The 16,209-nt window shown below is 44.6% G+C and overlaps 1 protein-coding gene across 2 annotated transcripts; it reads right to left on the minus strand.

Moving 5' to 3' along the window:
- Nucleotides 1–652: 652 nt before the first annotated feature.
- Nucleotides 653–16,118, minus strand: Ubfd1 (ubiquitin family domain containing 1). 2 transcript variants are annotated; one of them, XM_040755197.1, is made up of 7 exons: nucleotides 15,842–16,111; nucleotides 15,343–15,657; nucleotides 14,334–14,542; nucleotides 11,564–11,629; nucleotides 11,315–11,420; nucleotides 6,889–6,971; nucleotides 653–4,387 (listed from the first exon to the last, which is right to left on the minus strand). In XM_040755197.1, the coding sequence occupies exons 1-7, from the start codon at nucleotides 16,041–16,043 to the stop codon at nucleotides 4,277–4,279; spliced, it is 1,092 nt and encodes a 363-aa protein (XP_040611131.1). In that variant the 5' UTR covers nucleotides 16,044–16,111; the 3' UTR covers nucleotides 653–4,276. The 2 variants fall into 2 exon arrangements, with proteins under 2 accessions (XP_040611131.1, XP_040611134.1); XM_040755200.1 differs by lacking the exon at nucleotides 653–4,387 and adding an exon at nucleotides 4,914–6,442 and having other exon boundaries at nucleotides 15,842–16,118.
- Between the last annotated feature and the right edge of the window lie 91 nt (nucleotides 16,119–16,209).

The raw sequence follows: 16,209 nt of genomic DNA on the forward strand, positions 1-16,209 counted from the left end.
AAGTGGGAGGATTCTAAGTTCCAGGCTGGCCTAAACTAGCTACCAAGACTATCTAAAAGAAAGAAAAAAAAATACTTTTCAGTGTTGCTTCAGAAGTATAAGGCATTAGCAAAATAGAAAAGCAGGAGACCAGAACCTTCAGGAATACTTGCACAATGGAGGGAAGAGGAAACTGTCTAACATGTGAGTGACTGGGTAAACCATGCCACATTGTGAATAATTATCACCAATGAATGCCAAGGATTCTGGTCTTGTCCTATTACAAGAAAATTCTGGTAATAATTTTCTTCTTCCTCCTTTCCTTCTTAGGTCTTTATAGCATGTGGCTCTAGCTGTGGCTGTTTCCATTGTTTCTTAAAGCATGCCTTTGAAGGTTAGAGAGCTGGCAAGGGTACAGGATTTTCAGTTAGAACAAAGAGGCAGCTTCCCCTAACTGGAGGCATGCATGGCAGAGGGCTGCCCTAGCAAGAGGGTAGCTGACTGGCACACTCATTAGTCTGATATCTCAGACTCAATCAAATCTCCTCGTCAGCTGTTTCAGAAAATAAACTTACACAGCTGACAAGAGATGGCTTTGGGCCCTGTTCTAAATATTATTAAGTCCCAAGAATAGATTAGGCGCATGAAGAATTGGAAGGAAAGAGAGACGCAATTAATTATCAAACTTTAATTGATAGACTAATCTTACAGGATAAACAATAAGACAGCTAGTCAAGATTACACATTAAAAAAAAATCCAGCAGCGCAAATCTAATAGACTAAATACGTTCATCTCCTCCCAAACAGGCATTTTGATTTAAAAACAAATAGGAACAGAGTATACACCACAAGGAAACAGTACTTACATAATGTCAGATACCTCTGCAGAACTCTGTAGGGAAGGTAAAGAAGGTTCTCAGACACCAAGAAAGCAGAACCACCCAGCCTGGCAGCTAAATCCACCAGCTGTCCTGTACACCAGAGGGTTCCTGGCCACTGTGACTTCAAGAAGGCTTCTAGGCCTATAAAGAAGGAAATGGGCCTGATCCTGACTGGAATTGACTTTATTACAAAGCTTCAAGACAAAGGGTCCATCCTTTTCCAAGGGAACAGGGCTGAACAGTAAGGAACAAGAGAAAAGTTGGCTCCCTTGGCAGATGGGTAGAAAGAAGCCTGACCATCCCTTCCCTTCTAAGCTCCTGGCAAAAATAGGGCAGGCCAACTCCAAAAGCTCACAATGCTCCTCTAAGCACATTAAAGAGGAAAAAAATCCCTTCTGGGTGAGATATGGCAACTTTTCTGAGACACAGCAATGTAGTAAAGTCAATGTCTTTGGCCCTCATAAGGGAAAGCAGCAATTAAGGAGCTACTTAGGACTTTACCAACTACGTCCACAAGATGTTATGAAAGTGCATCCTTGCCCAGTCAAATCTAATTGAAGAGCCAAAGCTATCCGCAAAGTCCACCATGAATTAAAATACCTCTCACCAAAGTCCTGCAATTCTTGAGTCTGAGTGCTCTGGGCTGAGGGACCCAGGTTCAGCAGCGGTTTTGTGTTCACATTTTTCTGCCCAGTCGCCTCAGGGAAGAAAAAGAAGGCATGGTGTCTGTGAAGGCAGCCCTACAGAAGGGCCACCAGTACCACCTGTAGATAGGAGAACAGCCCTTTCAGTGGCTACATGATGACAAGCCCAAGGATGACTAGTCATGAGTAGGACTCCTCCACCTAGCTTCATATAATGCCACCAGAGCCTTCTCCAGAAGAGCTAGCTACCTACATGCCCTCTCATCTGACAGTGAAGGAATTGTACAGAAATAATCCTGAGGAAAAAACACTGTGTTGCTACCTAATGGGAAGATAATTTCAATTCGCTCACACAGATTTAGTCAGTATACTCCACATGTTAAGAATATATAAAGACTGCTCAAGGGACTGAGTGACAAAATAGCAATACTGCTGTGACCCAGACAGATCTGAACACTTATTCCCACAGCTTCTAGCACTGCCTGCCCCTGCCCTTCTGAGAGCTTCTGACAAGGCCTTCTGTGCTGACAAGGTCAGGAGCCAAATTCCAGGAGCTCCAGCAGATTCAGCAAGCTCTGGAAAGCAATACTCAAAACAGCTCCATATGAAAAGGTGTCATTTACATTATTTATAGAGAATATCTCCAAGTAAGGAAAAAGCACCATTTTACTGAAAATAAAAAGGTTCACAGAGGCTTTGGTCCTCTTGAAATGACACCACCTACATGAGAAGCAGTTTGGCCCTTGGGCAGCAGGGGGGATAATGGCAGGGCATGTGTACTAGGAAGAAGGAAGGCAGAGAGCACTGGGACCCTCACAGAAAAAGGGGGGCTGGCAGAAAGGGCCTCACCTAAGGTGGGAGCACAAAGGCCTGGGTGTGTGGCACTGTCAGACAAGTCTCAAGGACAGGGACATTGGCAAATGACAGTATTCAAGCCAAGAAGATGCTCTCTACCTGCCTCTTGGTCACTTCCTTGATAGACCTGCCAAGTGCATGAGGCTGAGACAAGGAGCAAAATGTACTTTCTCCAGGAACTGCAGGCCAACAAGAGCAGAAAATCCACAATTACCACTGAGGTGCTGAAACACAGGCAGTTTCTTGGACACTGAATTTTGCATACGTTACTTACGTGCCCAAAAAGCAGAGTAGGTTTTCCTGTCCAAATGCATAACTTGGCACTGAATACACCACAAAAAGCAGGAGTCTGTCTATGTGGGCTGGAATCCCAAACTACAGCTTAGAAGGGAAGGGCATAAATATCGTCATTAACTGGCTCACAAGGAATAGTCATCTTAGGCGAAAACATGCGAATACATTTCACAGAATGAGGGCGGGTAACAGCTTATATTCCAAAGTGTGACGCTGGGAAGGTTTCTCACCAAACCTTACTATGAGAGCCTGCAACCAGAGAGAGGAGAATTGCAAAGACGGCAGCAGAGAAACAGCAAACAGCACAAAGGGGATCATCCACTAAGAGACTGTCCCTCCTTTCAGTCAATCAAGGCTTACAGAGAAGACAGCAGTTCACATGTACAAAGAACATCAGGGCTAAAACCGAAGAGCAAGCTGGTCCTAAAAGCAACTTATCCCATCTCTGTTGTTGGAATACCACTGGCCAACCCACTGGGTCAGAGGTCTTCCATGAGAAAGGCAGCATCTCTGAACCTGGGATAAAGGGCACTTGAACTGAACGCATGAGCAGAAGAACCAAATGGAGAAGCATAATTCAAACAACCACTGGACTGCTTAAGGAGTTCTGGGAAACTTCCCAAGAAAAGAAATCATGTGATCTGAGGCCATATGGCAAGCCGGGTCCTCAGAGCAGGGGTCTTGAAGCAGCAAGTCCCAGGCTGTGGTGACAGTCAGAGCTTCAAAGCTCTGCTCAAAGGTGGCTCAACAACCAAACCAGCAGTGAAACTCCCAGAACAGAGATCCAAAGTGTAAGACATGTACACAGGAGTCAAGTGAGATACTCTGCTGCTCAGCAGACACCCAGGCAAGGTGGGAGCCCCTACACCAAGACCACCAGCTGTGCTTTTCCCATGTGTATTCCCAAGCAGCAGCAGCAGCAGCACACAGGAGAGAGCCTGCCTGGCAAGGAGGTGAAGATGAGGTACCAAAAGAGAAACTGGCATCTTTGGGTTTCAAACAAAATCATACGAAAGTGAGAAGACATTAAAAAAAATCTGAATCAATGAGCACACACACAAAAAAAATATGGCTTACTAACCACCCCCATTTTGCATACAATTTTAATACCAAGGAAAAAAACAAAACAGCAACAACAACAACAACAACAAAAACCCGACTCATCACAATGCAGTCCAAATGTTTGCAGCCAAAGACATCTGAAGATTTCAGCTGAAATCACTTCTAAAAATCAGGAAAAAAAGAAAAAAAAGAGCAAAGAAAATAACCAGAAAGAAAGCTTTTGATTATTCCCTCTCAGCATTACTGGCAGATCTACTCTCAAACAGACTTAAGAGTATTCCACACATGTTCGAAACTTGGATTTATTAATTTCCACCATACTGACTTTAAAAATGGAAAGCTGACTGCAAGAAAGGGAACCGGTGATCTTAAGTTCAAATTAAGCTAATGGTGAAAGTACATCACCTCTGGCTTCAGTCACCACATCACCTCAGATTGAATAGAGATTTTTTTTGTGTGTGAACAAAGTCCCAGAACTCTGCAATCCAGGGATGCTGCAGACCTCTCCCGGCAATGTCCTTCACTTTGGGTCAGTCTCCTGGGCCAGAGGTGAAAGTGCTTTCAAAAATACTGCCACTTGCCCAGCACAGTGTCTTTGATTGCATCCACATATTGAGTTGGAACCCAGTACACCCAGTAGTAAGAGGCTTCCGTGGGGCCCAACTGAAACGCCTGCAAGGGAAAAGGAAAAACCAAGCGATGCTTCAGAGGAGGGTGACCAAGCAGGCAGAACAACAGACGAGGGAGGGAGGGAGCAAACTGATTAAAAAGGGAAGAAAAACAAAACCAAACTGTAAATAAATGTTTCTCCTACTCTTAAAAGGGGATGGGGGTGAAAGGGCAAGTGGAGAGGGGAAAGTTCAGTTCAGCATAGACAACTCTAAGGCAGTGGTTTGCAAAATCAGTGCACATCAGAACCGTCTGAAAGACTTGCAAAAATAGATTGCAGGATCCAGCCCCTGGATTTTAGTCTGGGAGGCCTGAGGCAAAGCCCAAGAAACTTTTAGCAAGCTCCCAGGTAATTTTAAAATTACTGGTCCAGAGGCTACAGTTTGAGGACCACTGCCCTAGAAAACATGTCACTCACATACAGGAAGCAGGTATGAATATCTAAAGAGCACTGTGTGAAATGTTAAAATCCTGACAAATAGCCTGCATACCCACCAGAAAGGAATAGTGACCATAGTTCACAGTGGTGTTGCTTATTCATACAAACGCTGGAGTCTTTTATTAAGATATGAACAGATTCTTTGGATCTAGAGTTATGACAGATCACAATGTCAAACCCAAACCATCAAGTTGCAGAAGGGTAGATACCATGAAAGCCATTTATGAAAACTGAAAAAACAGAACACAGTATGCCATCTTGTTCATGGACATATGTATAAACAAAAGCAATGATAGATGAAGAGCATACATGATCGATTACAATAATAAGGAGGGGGGATGGGAAGACAATGGGGACAACATCACTGTTGGTAAAAATTTTTATTTAAAATATTTAAAACAAATTACAAAATATTTACAGCTATCATATTTTGGTAATGAATATATGGGTTATGATGGTATAAAATATAAGGTGTGTCCTTTCCTGTATCTTTGGAACATAACCTTATAGATCAAAGAGCACTGTGAACTGTGACACACTACTCTAGTAGATAAATTGCATCTGGAGAAAGAGGGAAGTAAATCTTTCATGTCAGGGTAAAAATGCTATTTAATGGCATCCAAAAAAGGCAGAAGGGAACTCTTGAATCCACTTTTTGCCTAAAAATGACTTCAGAACATTTAATTAAATTTAAACTAAATTCTAAACCATTATTCAAGGGCACAAATTCTTTAGGAAGTATTTAATGTGGTCCTTTCACCTTATTTGCTTCCCCATCACCAGGCTGCCTGAAAAACAGGATTTGTAAGCCCCACAGGGTCAAACTCTTTAAACAAATGTTTCAAAAAAAGAGTTAAAGAAAGGGCTAGTCTAAAAATACCAGTATCAACTGTTAAAGCAGAAAAATAACTGAGCAGTCAAAACCATGTCTGCTATCTTGTTTTATATATTACAGAGAAGTAAGAGTGTAGAGGCTGCCTGATGGCCCCAAAGGAAGCCCCAGTATGTTGTCACTGCCAGGAAGAAAATCCAAAAGTCTGTGTCCAGTGACAGCTTTGGAACCACTGAGCTGATCCTGAGCAGGCAGGAAAGGACACACCAGCTCTGCAGCCTACTGTATCCTAAGAACCTTTCACTGACTGCCCTAGAGCAAGTAGTTTGTCCAATATATCTCTGTATCATGGACTTGGTAATCCCACCTACAGTTCAAACAACTAGCTGTTCATGGGGGTGGGGGGAATGACAGCATCATTATGACTAGATACTGAAAAAATTGCCCCCTGGAAGACAGCAGCAGGCAAACCCAACCTCAAACTGTTGCTAACCCAGGTTAAATGCCTCTTGTAGCAACTTTGGAGTCTACACAGGTAAACTTCATTTGTAAGGTGCTTGTTTAATCAGATCACTAAACTGCCTGCTTTGTTCTGCAAACTGATGAGCTCCATGCAGACTAAGCATGCCCTGGGCCCCATCTTCCCAAAGGGCTCCTGGTCATGTGGGCACATGCTAGGAGAGACTTCTTGGTATCTTCATAGTCCCATGGCTAAGGTGTTCTCTTTTATAAGCAAGACAAAACTTAAAATGAAAGTCCACAAGCCATTCCAATTCATTGTCCTGGACTAAAAACAAAGTATTACAAATAAGAGGGAAGCTGGGCGTTGGTGGCGCATGCCTTTAATCCCAGCACTCGGGAGGCAGAGGCAGGTGGATCTCTATGAGTTCAAGGCCAGCCTGGTCTACAGAGTGAGTTCCAGGACAGCCTCCAAAACAATACAGAGAAACCCTGTCTCAAAAACAAACAAACAAATTAGCGGGAAACAGAAGAGATTTCTAAAAAGGACAGGAGAAAACATACCTTTCTTTGGACTGCTGAGAGATTGGAAAAACAAAAACAAAACCACAACTGGGAATAAAGTCACGGACACAATTCTAAGTAAACAAGAAAACATAAGGAACTCCAGTCTTCTGAAGACTGCTTTCTTTTCAGTTAGCAATGCCCCATTAAAAATCCACTTCCTTCAAGATGAAGTAGAAGCAGGTGGTCAGGCAGGCTGAATCTACTCACCATCATGTGGTAGTCTTCATGTCCTTCTATAGGTTCACTGACCACGTTTTTAATGGAGCCCATGGGCAATTTCTCAGTCCGTTCTAGATTGAAAGAATGACAGCAGTTACTCAAAGGTCTACCTGTCCCAATTCCTCCTTGTCCACAGCAATTCCTCCCACACCAGGGCTGGTTGAATATATAGTAACTCAGGTGGCAGGTACCATGCCCCCTGGGGATGAACAGCATCTTCTGACCAATGCACCTACAGCCTGGTAGGGAGCTAGGATATCTGGAGCACCAAGTGGAGAACAGAGTTTGGTGACAGTAGAGTAAGTCTCAGGGCACATTTACCCATCTTAGTATTAGTTTTAAAGTCTGATGATTAAAAAACACCACACAACTTCTCCATCTTTTCATAATCCAAACCCAGAATCAGTTAAGGTTTGAACCCCTAAAAAAGGCAAAGTCAAGAGGCACTCAACAAAGCAACAGGAGCGAGTATGCCAAGCTTTCAAGGCTACTGCCTATGCCAAAACTTACCAAACCTTCTATAAACATAACTGTTTGTGGTTGTCACTCAAAACATTTATGCCCTCACCTGATTAACACTGGAGACACCAACAATCACAAGGGGTAGAGAACATTTTACGAGTGTAAGTATGGCAGGAACAAGGAGGCAGTCATGAAGCAGGCCTTCAGTGAGATGAGTCACCTGAAGCAGACAAGTGTAATGGTGGGAAGGCATGGGGATCTGTGCCACAGGAAATAACACAGGAAGCACCAGGGAAAGGTTCCTTATAATCTTTGCAGAATGAAAGATCTAGAAAGGCAGGTAAGTAAACAACTATGTTGCCAAAAGGAACTAGAAATTTAAGAGTACTGGGCTCTGGTCTTACCAGTGACATAAAGTATTGTACTTCTGTAGGCCCTGACTTCAGAAAACTATGAAAGGGGAGAAAGGGCCTAAATATGTCTACTTTGTGGCTCTAAAACAGCAGCCACACACAGACAAGATCAGCAGCATCCTTTTGACTGAGACTTTAAAAATACTTTTCACCATGCCAGGCGTTGGTGGCGCACGCCTTTAATCCCAGCACTCGGGAGGCAGAGGCAGGCGGATCTCTGTGAGTTCGAGGCCAGCCTGGTCTACAAGAGCTAGTTCCAGGACAGCCTCCAAAGCCACAGAGAAACCCTGTCTTGAAAAAACCAAAAAAAAAAAAAAAAAAATACTTTTCACCTCGAAATGTCTGAAGATTTCATACATAGATTTCTGAATTTTCCTCAAATTTGAAGGACTAGACAATCCAAACACCATACAGCAAATAATAGCAATCAACTAAGCTTTTAATGTCCTACAAGCAGGGTAGGCCAGCTGACTACAATCCTAGCATGGTCTCCTGGGCAGCTCCATGGTCTCACTCTGCTTTCTACACAGGCAACAGGATGCTGTGTGTGGCAGTCTTGAGGGTCCATTACGTAGCAAAGTACCCATGGAGAGGCCAATTATCGGCTGGGACAGTCACTTCAGAGTAGCTTCTTGCTGAAGAGAAGATAAGTCAATGCGTTTAGCCAATTCCCAGAACAAGCTGTGCTTCTCCAAGTCTCTTTGATGCTAGATGTCAGGCCTCCTGGGCACACAAGAACAACACTTACCCACCTCCCCACTCCCACACTCCTGGGCTACTAGAGACACTGATAAGGAACGGTTTAGCTCAGAATGAAGAGCTCAGTCTTAACAACCATGAAAGGTACAAGCGATTCATGGTCATGCTCTTTTAATACAGTAATGGAAGGAGTCCTCAAACAGCTCAAATCTCAGTGCATCAGGACACTTGTAGAGCTCTGCCCTCAGCAGGAAGCTAGCTGCTCTCAGAAAATTAAATAAAATCTCTAAGCCAGGTATGACAGCTCACGCCTAAATCCAGTACTCATGAGGCTGAAGAAGGAGGATCACCAAAAGTCTGAAGCCAGGCTCAGAAAGTTTCCTCAAAAACATCAAACATTCACAACTTCTTGGGACCCATTAAGCACTGGACTTGAGCCCTACCTAAATGCCTTGCCTGCACCTACCCTCCTGGACATGGTGGCCTTCCTAGACCACCCTGGGCAACTGCTCTCAATCTGGGATGCCAGCAAGCAGAGGCCCAGTTACAGAAGAGAGCCATGTGCATCAGAAAGGAAACACAGTAACGGAAGATGAAGCAAGATCACCAAGAATGCCCACAGGCAGGGCAGCTAATCACCAGCAAAGGAGATGATATGACAAGCTCTCTACAACAGAATGTTCTAGCAAATCCTTCAAAAGCCATTGGAACACAGGAGAAATCTTTTAAAACAGAAAACATGGTCTGACCATGCAGTTAAGGGTTGACTGTGAAATGAACATAGCCAGTTATCACAAAATGAGAAAACTCAAGCACTGTCAACACTTCAGTCTGTTCATTTTTAAGAATCCCTAGCGTTGAAACAGTGATCTGTGTTCTAGATCCATGTTTTAGATAATAAAAACCACACTCTCCACCACCCTGCCCAAGTTTTATTTTTGTGAAACTTGGTTCCATTTTCTGCAACCTGCCCTTGGAAACAACAAGTAAGTCTCTGATGATGGGACCTCTATTCTACTCCTTGGCATTTATCTCAAACACTGAACACCTATAGAGCTGGGCACAAACAGGTTGAATTAGGCATGTTTGGGTCCCTCCAGGAATCTAACGGGGACAGACAAGTCAGAGAATAATGAGTGCTCCCAAAACACAAATAGAGTGCTTGAGGAGCAAAAACAACTCAAAGAAACTCAAGTGTAGGATTAGAGAGATGTAAGGAAGGCTTCATGGGGGGAGAGGTGGAAGACTATTAATCCCAAGGACTGAGAAGAAAACATTACAGGAGAAGGCCCAACAAAGACAAGAGCTGTGTAAAATATGAGGTGGGAAATTCAAGAATGTGCCTCAAGTACACTGAGGTCTGACAGAGCAGGCCATGGGTTTAAAATGGGGTGTAGAGCCGGGTGTTGGTGGCGCACGCCTTTAATCCCAGCACTCGGGAGGCAGAGGCAGGCGGATCTCTGTGAGTTCGAGACCAGCCTGGACTACCAAGCGAGTTCCAGGACAGCCTCCAAAGCCACAGAGAAACCCTGTCTCGAAAAACCAAAAAAATAAATAAATAAATAAAATAAAAAAATAAATAAAATGGGGTGTAATTAAACATCCAAACCTAGCCTACTAAAGTTTTACAGGCCTAGGAATCAGACAAAAAAAGCAGTACAGCAATGAAGACTAAAGATAATAGGAGTCAGATAAACAGAAACTTTCTCCTAATGCAACTTTTTTTTTTTTTTTTTTTTGGTTTTTCGAGACAGGGTTTCTCTGTAGCTTTGGAGGCTGTCCTGGAACTCACTTTGTAGACCAGGCTGGCCTCGAACTCACAGAGATCCACCTGCCTCTGCCTCCCGAGTGCTGGGATTAAAGGCGTGTGCCACCAACGCCCGGCCCTAATGCAACTTTTAAAAAGATGCCAGCAGCCTTTACCAGTACTGAGAAATGGCAGAGAAAGGGACAAAGGGCAATCTGGAGCATTACCAACAAGATTTGGTAACTAGCCAGGAATGATGCTGCATGCATTTAATTCCAGTACTCAGGAGGCAGAAGCAGGTGGATCTGAGTTTGGGGCTGACCTCAAATACAGAACAAGTTCCAAGACAACCAGCATTACATAGAAAAGCCCTACACCAAAAATAAATAAATAAAATTAGGTAGCCACCATGTTGAGTGGGGATGGTCAGAGACACTTCCCAGAAACAGCAAGGCTGAACCAGAGACTGTGTGCCCAGTCGGGGAATTGTTGGCAAGGGATGAGGATGTATATAAAGGGCAATCAGCAGGCAAAGGGAAAATTCTAGATGGCAACTAGACAAATTTCACTCTTAGGGTCAAACTGACCAATAGGGAGGGGCCACATGAGCAAGGCTAACTAACCAAACATTAGATGGTGCCATAGGGATCCTGGTGAATATACTGCTTTGTCACAGCTCCTCAATGCCTCATGAAGAGTGCAGGTGCCATTGCCAGATCTTCTGATAGTTTCCAAGAGAAGCTCCCCATTAGTTTCAGAGAAGTCTGATTTGTACAAACTACATATATACCCGTAAAACCCTTGCCTAAGGACCAGATTTAGGTCATATGCTAAATGGAACCTCTTGGTTTCTATGTTGACGTAAGGACCAAAATTTGAAGGGTGGTCTCTGAGATCAGACTGAAAAGAAAGAGGGGGATGGGGTCAACCAATAGTCAAGCATGTAAAGACACAGTCAAAAGCTATGAAGACAGAGCACTGTGGGGAGAGGGGCTTCAAATGAAGGCAGAATCCCAGTCAAGAGCCAGTGCTGTCGGGCGCCAGAGGCAGGCAGGGTGCCGAAATGCCAAGCAGACTGAAAGAACTAGAGTACCTTTAGTGCCGATCCACAGCTGGTCTTGCTCTAGCTTAAAGGTGAGTCTCACTTTCCCTCCAGACTTATTATACATGCCAGACAAGGGTACCGTTGGCAGACGCTCCTGGAGGCACAAGAGCACAGTGAGAAAGGGAGGGACAGTAGGACAATGAGAGGGAAATGAGACAGAACTTGAAGCCATGATTATAGGAAGCTTAAATTGTGGAACCGGCTCCTTTCAGGGGCTCAAAAAGCAGGCTAGCTTACCTGGGCACCCTTAACAGATGGCATCACATCTTCAGGTTTTCCTTTGTCCAAAACTTTCCTGTGTTGCTACAATATAAGCCAGAACACAAAGAGGAAAATGAGACAGCATACTACATGTGAGCTAGATTTCTATCTCTTGGATAGACAGGATGGAACAGCCTTAATGTTTGTTTGATAGCTTTTAGTATCAACAAACTACAGAGTCTTTGACACTGCAGAACAAATGTATTCAAGGAGTTTATGTTGATAATGAAATGTTCCTTTACCTGTGCTAGCCACTGGCCTCTGACTAATATGGCTACCAACATAAAGTGACTTCTCAATTTTATTTAAGCTTAAGTATACATACACAGCCACCATACTAAACATAAAAGTCCCACACACTAAGCAGGAGTTTGTTACTGATCTAAATGTTTTACTCCCATCTCTCCAGTGAAAAAAGTAACCATTAAGTTAACAGACAGGAAGAGAACAATACCTGTGTTTTTCAACTCCAAAGAAGATATGAGTTGCCTGTATTGGTATAAATGCCAAGCAGGGTCATTTCTCCATCATTATGGAGAGCCAGACCATAGCAGAAGTCTTCCTCTGCCACAACCTCAACCTGAGGAGTCACATTTGAAAACAGAAATGCTGACCCCCACCCCCATGCCTATCACTAAGAAGTCTCCAAGCCTACTCCTGCCCTCTACCCCAGGACTCAAGAGTTCCAAACTCACAGTCCCTAAATGCCTTCATCTCCTCTCCTTTACACCTGTGGCTTTACTATAGGCCAATAAACGGGCCAAGGGTAAAAACTTAGTCAAATGCAAGCACTAGCTGACAACAAGCTAACTCAAACCTTCAATGGCATAGCAGAACACTGTGGTAAGGATGGCTAGCAAAGGGCTGCTGCTGACATCAGCCTCAGATTCTGAACACACTGATCAAAAGCCTATTGAGGGAGTGGAGCTTCATTACATGGTGCTATGCCTTGTAACCAGTGGCATCACCAGAGCAAAGCACCACAGAATGGAAGTATATTGAGTCATGCCTTTATAAGTACCTTTGGGAGAATTGTCCCTGAGCAGTTGGTGAACAGTTCTAGGCCTGTTAAGCTACCATTAGTAACCCAAAACCTGTATTTACAAAGCAGGTTATGCACTAAGGATGTGACAGGAGAAAATACTCACATTTCCTTCATAAATGTGAAAGGGGAATACGAATGACCTCAACGGGTTATAGGAAATTAAGACCCCATATTTAGGGATGAAATGGTTCATATAAATATTTGCTTTTAGATGACAACTCAACTTTACAACACTTATCTAAAGCTCTATAGAGGTGCTGCTCTGCAGAAGAGCATGTGTTATGTCTTGACAAGGTTCCAGGTTCAATCCCCAGCACCAAATACAACACAAAACAAATACCCTATGGAAAGATATTTTGAACTTCAGAGTTTTGGGGATTTTGTAAAGATAACATAGTTTTAAAATATTTTACATAGTATTTTCTATGCTATCTGGAATAGCAACTTGTCACCAAACAATATTTCTTCCAAACACATTAGTATTTTCATCAAAAAATGTTAAGAAGGGCTAGAAAGATGGCTCATTGGTTAAGAGCATTCTGGCTGCTCTTCCAGAGGTCCTGAGTTCAGTTCCTGGCAACCACATGATGGCTAACCGCCATCTATAATGGGATCCAATGCCCTCCTCTGGTGAGCAGAGGAACATGCAGACAGGGCACTCATGCATAAATAAGTAAATAAAGAAACCTTTTTAAAAAATTAGTTTTAAAAAAAGTATAACTATCCCCACAATTCTGTTCAATTGCTACCAAAATTTTTAAATATTTCTTTTTGGTTAGAAGTAAACATGCACTATGGATGTCTAACACAAAAATATCTTTGCCCCACAGTTGGAACTATGCCTTTAGTGTCTACTGGCCCTATAACTAAGTCAGCTCATAGAGTAAATTAAAAATACATGGTAAGAAGCTGGGAAGGGGTAGCTCAGTGTAGAGTTCTTGCCCACTATCATGAACAAGACACTAGATTCAGTCCTCAGTGTATGCACACACACAAACACACACCTATAAACAGGCATGATGGCACATGCCCACAAACTCAGAACTAGGGAGACAGAGACGAGAGGACTGTACAAAGTCGAGGCTAGCCTAGTATCCAGATCAAGCTTCAGGCCAGAAGCGAAACCCTGTCTCAAAAAACAGGCACAAAGAGCAAGAGAGATATTATAAAAATTGAGACCATATGGTGGAGAAGGGCCACAATAAACACAAAACAAAACAAAATAAAAAGTGTCGATATCTTCTTATTCAGTTTAGTTTAGGTTTCTGAAATGGTTCAGTTTTAGGGGAACCTCTGAAATCTGCTAACTTCCATACCTATCCATAATTGATTTTTTTTTAACTTAAGAAGACACACATACACATACCAAATGTGAGCAGTTGTAAGAAGGAACAAGGGATTAATTCAAACATTGGTCATATTCTCTGGCACTAAATCAAAGAAACCCACCTCTGGTTCCATTTGCTAACTAGCTCAAGTCTCCCTTTACTAAGGCTTTATCCTAAAGCAGGAAGACTAAGGCACACTGACCGCCAGATGACAAAGCTGCATATTTCAGGTAGCTGTCAACTCCACTCTGCTGCACCCAACTGCTCCATAAATTTCCATCATGGGCCCTGTCCAAAAAGGAGCTTATTCTAGGGAGAATGTAACCAGCCTCCAATTTCCCAGGACCAACAAGCAAGCACACAAGGGACTCACCTTCTGCCTGCATAGGGGCTCCTTCTTGTTTTCTTCAGCCTTTGCATCCTGCTGGGCAGCATCTTTGGGGGTGTTCACTGCTAAAACATCATTTATAGTAGAGCCAACCACCATGATCTTGGCTCCACTGGTCACTTTTATTTCTCTCAACGTTTTATCTTCAGGAACAAGTCCTTTATACATGACCTTCTGCATGGCAGGTGGGAGACCTTGATAAAAAGTGGAAGGCAGTGAAAGGAATAAGCAGGAAATGTATGGACCATCACCCTTCTGTAATAAAACAGGAAGTGAATACGGGTTCCATCAGCTATCAGCTCTGTGAACTTGGGGGAATTCAGACCATCCGGACTATTTGACTGGTAAGACTTGGTCCTTCTAATACACTTAGGGTATTTAGAATTGATCAATGTGTTTTAGCTACCATTCTTTCCAAGTTGTTCCTCAACCTTGTTCTCACTTAAATACTGAGAATGCTCAAGTGTCAGGGATACAGAAGCTTCAATGAGTTACTACAGGATACATGGGAAAAGCTTAAGAAAGAAATACTTTTAAACAGTAAACCGGGACAAATAAAACGACCAAATATAAATAACTGCGAAGGGCCACCATGACTGCCAATAGTAAAGCTCCATGAACTTCCCTTACGAAACTTACCTATCTGCTAAAAATAAATCCGTGGCTACATCCTAGACCCACTCAGAATCTCCACAGTTACTGCCCAGTAACTGTAAATTTAATAAATGCCGCCGGAGGTTTTCACTAGTAAGAGTAGTTCATTATCAGTTTCAGGCTTCCATGTCAGCTTCACCATTTGGTAGCTTTATATCATCGAGGTTCCAATTTTCCCTCTCTGATTAATAATGGACATGCAAATGCTGACTTCAGAAAACTGCAGTGAGGATATGGGGAGTCCATGAAAGGAAAACCAAGCAGTCTAGCACAACGTAAGCAATACGAACTGGAGGGGGGAGGGTGGCTGGAGGTGGCTGGTTGTCACCTCCTAGAATACCTGTAATGGAGTGAATCTTCTGCTTCAGCTCGGAACCCGTGCTGTCCAAAGGGACCTTCACGTCGTGCTTCGTCTTGTTCCAAATTATCTTCAGATCCACCAGCTCCTTGCCCGCACCGCCGCCCGCGTCCTCGCCGTTGCTGACCGAGGCCTGAGCCACAGGGTCCCCAGGGGGCTGGGCCGGGGCCGGCTGCAGGCTGCCTCGCGCGTCGCAGGAGTCCTCAGCCGCCGCCCCCGCCGCGGCTTCGTCCTCCACGCAGTTGAGAGGCCGTGCGGGCGCCTCGGCGGTCACAGCCTCGGCCTCCGTGTCCATGCCTGCAAAGGGGTTAGGGGGTGGGAGCTCGCAGCGGGCTCGGCCTGCGACGAGAATGGGCCCGGGCGCCACCGCACCGCCGCTGCTGCGCCACCTCCTCCCTCTAGGGACAGTCCCCGTCCCTCGACCCCCGCAGCGACTGCAGCGCTTCAGCCGACGACCGACCGCCTTCCCCTCCGCACTCACCATCCGGGGCTCCGGCCGCCGCCATGATGATTGTGTACAACACCCACCGCGCCCGCAGGGGCCGCCGGGTAGAAGCGAGCTGGCTGAGATTGGCCCCCGCAACAGCCCCTAATTTCACACAGCCTGGCCGGAAACAGGTGGAAGTTTCTATGGAGACCCGCCTCCTCCGCTTCCCGGGCCGGCCCCTGCCACGCTTTAGCATTCCCGCAGCCTAGGGGGGGCGGGTCTGGGAAATCGCCCGCTCCCTGCGCGCTGTCCCCTAGCGGCGGCGCACTGTCCCAGCTGTCCAGAGGAGAGCGGGCAGCCCAGATAAGAGGCCTGCGCCTTTAAGCGGCGGGGCCGCGCTCGCTGTGGCGGAAGGTGATTGG

This window comes from Mesocricetus auratus, unplaced genomic scaffold (assembly GCF_017639785.1).
Source record: "Mesocricetus auratus isolate SY011 unplaced genomic scaffold, BCM_Maur_2.0 Super-Scaffold_4256, whole genome shotgun sequence".
Lineage (NCBI taxonomy): Eukaryota > Metazoa > Chordata > Mammalia > Rodentia > Cricetidae > Mesocricetus > Mesocricetus auratus.